Source organism: Nothobranchius furzeri, chromosome 12 (genome assembly GCF_043380555.1).
Source record: "Nothobranchius furzeri strain GRZ-AD chromosome 12, NfurGRZ-RIMD1, whole genome shotgun sequence".
NCBI lineage: Eukaryota > Metazoa > Chordata > Actinopteri > Cyprinodontiformes > Nothobranchiidae > Nothobranchius > Nothobranchius furzeri.
The window spans coordinates 3,956,337-3,961,374 of record NC_091752.1 but is presented as its reverse complement, the minus strand read 5'-3'; the positions used below and the strand labels follow the sequence as shown (position 1 = coordinate 3,961,374).

Here is a 5,038-nt window from a genome sequence, read left to right as displayed (position 1 = left end):
ATCGTGGCAGTGGCTGTCACATGTTTGACTGGCTTGAGTGTTGGAGCAGCTGTCAGCACAAGGACTGCCACACTCCAGAAACTCCATGCTGTATGGACATGCTTTGTCTGTGTGAACAATTATGTTTTATTGGATCAAGAAAGTGAATCTTGAAAAGGTAACGAGAATCAAGCTGCAGAAGGCATCTGGGCTTACAGCAGAAGGTTTCATTCCTCCAAGGCTGGGGGCTGCCGCCAGCGTGGACACACTGTCTGGAGAACTCGGAGATGGTTTTGCACAGGATGGAGCTAGTGTTGTTGTTTGAGTTGCACATGTCATTCATGCAAGCTGCAGTAAAGGATTCTACATCGAGAAGGTTGAAACAGCTGCTGAACGGAGCACTTGAGAAGATCTGCTCACAGACAAACTGGGAAAAGTAGAGCAGAATTAGCTTCCAACCCTTTAAACTGATGGTCATGGGTGTACGTCTTCAGCAGGCTGAAACACTGAGGTATGATCAGCCACTGGTGAACTCTGGGCCAAATCCAGATTATAAGGACTATTGTCCACTAATATTAGATTACAGTAAATTACAGCAGCCCAGCTCACACAGTAAATAAAGAATGTAGTTTTTCTGAGTGGTAGCCTGAAGATTCCTGCTGTAGAAGGTTATTCTAACTCGCAGGATCTGTTAGCTGTTAAAGCATGTTGGGAATATTCACTTGATGAATGTTAAAGATTGAGCAGTTACTTTATCACCACAGGTTGGGGTGAAGTTGGGTTCAGGTTCCTCACAGGTCTCTGTTGGCCCGTTCATCTTGAAAGTCTCGGCGTAATCAACCACAGACAGCAGAACCCCTAAAGACCAGCACAGCCAGTCAGTCACACAGTCATCATCATCATCATCATCATCATCGTCACCTCCGTCATATAACCTCAAACTGGAAAAATAAAAACAGTCTTTGCACGAGCCAGAATAGAAATCACTTGTTACGCCCGTGCCTCCTCCCTTTGATCAGTTCCATCCCATTGCAATGATGGAGCGTCGTTGACTTAGTCCTGCAGGACGCTATGGTTGGTGGTGGTGGGGTGTTGAGTTTGGGCATCCGGAGGTTTCCTGGGAGTGGGTTTGTTTGGAGGACTCAATGGTTTTTGACAAATTACCTTGGGCTGTGGTTGGCACTAAATGCACCATGAATTAATTATTACTGTGTGCTTCAAAGCAAACATTATCACTGTTATAGATCCTCATGTTGTTTGACGCAGTGATATCTCAGTTCTGTTGTATATTTGTGACCATTTTTCTCTCTCTCTGCGGGTCTAGGAGCAGATTCTTCTACATCCTTTATTGTTTATTTTTGAGAACTTTTCCCCCCAAACTCTCCCCCTTTCTCTGTCATTTCCATCTCCATTCCCATTGGAAATAAAAACAAATAAAAGCATTTTTTTTATAAAGTTTTGATATCAAGTGGGGCATTATAGGCTTGTTTTTTGCTTTACAGCTGGACAGAACAGGGAAAAAAAACATCCAATAATTAGTGCATCAGATACTTTCACAGTACTGCAGAAGCCAGGAGAAAAGCTGTTTTAAACAAGATTCATACTTTTCCTCCATACTGGTCTAAAGAGCTTTACCGTCTTTCATGAAATCATTGGAAATGCCGTCAAAGTTTCCACACAACCCACATGTCTGGTCCTGGTATTTGGAATCTATTTCAATCTGTCAAGAAAACCCAAAAGGAGAAAGATGAGAAATCATAACTGTGCACATTTTCTCTGCATGTTTGAAACGTGTGCAGAACAAGCTCAGGTGGTTAGAGCACCGAGATGGTGACCTTTGCCATACCATACAAAATTTAATTATAAAAGTGCATTTAAACAGAGCGTGTGAGCTGACCAAAGCGCTGTGCACCACAAAATCATACAAAGACCAATAAAACTAAATTAAACACCATCAACGAATACATATGGGAACACCTAAAGGAGCCTGTTGAACGGTTTGGTGTGGCGTGTTTGGTTTCTAAAGAACATAGATTTGTGTTTTGAGCAGATGTAGAAAGAGAGAAAGACAGAAAACGATCTTTTACAAAGAGAAAAATCACGAGGCGCTTCACAAACAAAAAAATAACTATTAAAGTATTAAAAAGATTTCAAAAAGTGATTAAAATATGTTTAAAATGAGGGGAAAAATTGTGATTAAAAATTATGCAAGGAAAGGGAGAGATAAAATGAATAGGAAAGAGGGAAATCAGTGGATCGTGGGGAAAGACGGAATAAGTATAAAGAGCAGAAGAAGGAGAGGGTGGTGAATAGGAATGTAAGAAAATATCGATAAAGCAATATATCGCGATATTTTTTCCTGCGATATTATATCGATGTTCAAAAGCTGTGTATCGATTTTTTGGGAAGAATTTACGTGCAAACATTTGTGTATTTTCTTTTGGTGCAAATCAAATGCCGTCCGCTAGTCAGCAGTAGGGTGCAATGGAATTTGTTTCCACCACTGAAATGTAAATCCCTCTATTATGGTTCAGATACCTCATGTTAATCATTTTAAGTATCAGTTTGGGCCATTTATTGAATTTTCCTATAATAATTTTAGTTTAAAAAAATCGCTACAATTGTCCGACTGAATGTATCGCAATATATCGTGATATATCGTATCGTCTCTCCTGTATCGTGATAAGTATCGTATCGCCAGAATTTCACCAATACACATCCCTAGTGGTGAAGGTCACACAAAAGCCTGAACAAGTGAGTCTTCAGCTGCTTTTTAAAGGAGACCACTGAGTCCACTGATCTCAGGCTCAGGGGGACAGAGTTCCAGAGTCTGGGGGCCACAGCAGCAGATGATCTGTCACCTTTGGTCTTTAGCCTGGTGCTGCACAACCAGTAGGCTTTGGTCACTGGATGTATGACTCATTTAGTGTGAACATGGGGTCCTAACTACTTGCATAGACTGATTCATTAGACACAAGTATGTGGACGTTAGTATGATTGTGAGATTTGATGTTAAAATGTCTACATAACAAGGATGTGCATGCGTTGTTTTCTGCTGGTTTTAAGGGTGAAAGTATGTTTACATTTGTATAAAATAAATGTAAAAAGAAAACCTTCATACATCTAAAGAGTCATCCAGGTTCCAGATAGCCTTGACTCCAAGCTTAGATTCAACAAAGATGGCAGACGTTGTGCTTTTGATCATCACTCCAAATGCAACAAACGGCAGATCCACCCTGCAGAGAACACAGATGTTTCAGCTGAAACTGAAGCATGGTCCATCACCAGTTCAGACTGAGCTCATGGACAGGACGTGTCGGTTCCCACAGAAGGAACTTACAACATTTACTCATAGCCTGACTAACCAACGGTCTACTCTGAAGTTTCGCCTCTACATTAAATCAAATACATTTCCTGGACACTAGTTAGAAAAATCCTTACAGTTATATAAAGAGTGCGCAATATTGACTGTAGTAATTAATCCACTTCCTTTACAAGACTATAGATGATGAGGAGAAATCATTATCAATACATTATCATCACTAAACCTTCTCAGAGCAGGAGTCATTTCTGACTTCATGGAACCTGAAGAAACATCAGCTGGTGAAGACAGATGGTAGGTTTGATTTGGTCGTTCTAATATAAACATTTCTTCATGAGGAGCTCATTTGCCCTTTTAAAACATCATTCAGCTCTGAAGCAGCAGAAAACAGTACGATCTTATGAATCTAATCCGGGCTTTCCTGTCCAATGGACAGATCCGCACTGAACTTACGTGATGTCGTTGACGATCACTGAACTGTTGGAGAGCTCCAGCTCTAAACCATCCAGCTTTAAGGTGATGCTGCTGATGGTGGGGATGTCGTCGATGATGCTGCGCCTCATCTGGATGTTGAAACTTTCATAGCCTCCCTTACAATGGGAGACCAAGACGTGGTTACAGGTTGATTCCAGTTGGAATAAATCTCCATCAAAGTTTTTAAAGTGGTGGTTTCCCCAGGTTGTGCACACCCGACCGATGTGAGACGCATTAGCTACAAATAAAAAACCGTGGGAAAACAAAAGAAAGCATTATTTTTCAATGTGATGAGAACAGTTTAACCAGAGGTCATCACTGCGTTTAAAAGTTACCTGAATTAAGGGCCAAGGCTTGTAGAGGAGAGGTATCAGTTACTGGAGGAAAGACAGGAGACTAAATGAGTCCTCATCAGTCTTCTCTGTACGCATCAGATGTTTCTGACACCTCAGAGGTGATATGTGGATCACAATGAATTAACCCTAACCCCAAACGACCTCAAAGAGTTGTGAATGTTTGCATTTACAACAGTAAACCATCAGAAAGATTCAAGGATTTTTTCTGAATCTAACATTTTAGTAAATGTTTAAAACAAAGATCAAGAATTAAAATATTTCAATTTACATTTTACAATTAAAACCAAAAACGTTCCTTGTGGGAGACATTAGGAAGAATGTGGTAAAGAGCTGTAAACAATGCACCAAATATAAAGTAAAGAAATTCAACTATAAAAGAAATCCTATCGATTTAGATCATTTAACCCGATTCATTCATTATCTTCTCGTCAGTGTAAAAACTGTCTAAGATTTACCATCCTGGGTCAGTGAGCCGAGGAGCTGGGTCAGGAAGAGAAGTCCTAGACTCAGCTGGAGTCCTCCGTTCCCCATTTCCGTCCAACAGGTTGACTCGCTGTGAGATACGTCCCTGGGAGGACAGCTCCTTTTATAAGGTGGAGATGAAGCGCACACAGGATGACCAGTTGTTTACCCAGCAAGTGTTTCCATCTGTGTCACTGCTGCAGCACAGTCCACTTCCTTTGACACCTGCTGGCAGGAGCCTTCAGGGTTCTGGTCCAGCAGGTTTGGGGTCCAGCACTGAGGTGCAGTGCATGTAGTGCAACTGCTGTGCAAACTGAATGATGAATAGGTGAATCAGTTGTAAGCATATTTAAATTAAAACAAATTTTCTTAGTCAGTAAACACAGATTAAAGTAACACAGAGAAGGTTCCTGCTCCTCCACCCCAAAGGCTGTAGCACTAACAA

At 41.0% G+C, this 5,038-nt stretch overlaps 1 protein-coding gene across 1 annotated transcript in view; it reads right to left on the bottom strand.

Annotated features, from left to right (window-relative positions):
- LOC107375365 (mucin-2) overlaps nt 1–4,687 on the bottom strand; it is a 56,011-nt gene extending 51,324 nt beyond the window's left edge. The window contains exons 1-8 of the mRNA XM_054749843.2: nt 4,587–4,687; nt 4,111–4,152; nt 3,755–4,013; nt 3,101–3,215; nt 1,615–1,699; nt 731–837; nt 196–406; nt 1–107 (exon numbers count right to left, since the gene is read on the bottom strand). The exon at nt 1–107 is cut by the window's left edge and continues 19 nt beyond it. Of these exons, the coding sequence (XP_054605818.1) occupies nt 1–107; nt 196–406; nt 731–837; nt 1,615–1,699; nt 3,101–3,215; nt 3,755–4,013; nt 4,111–4,152; nt 4,587–4,662 (1,002 nt within the window). The 5' untranslated portion in view covers nt 4,663–4,687. The remainder of the gene's footprint in view (nt 108–195; nt 407–730; nt 838–1,614; nt 1,700–3,100; nt 3,216–3,754; nt 4,014–4,110; nt 4,153–4,586) is intronic.
- Between the last annotated feature and the right edge of the window lie 351 nt (nt 4,688–5,038).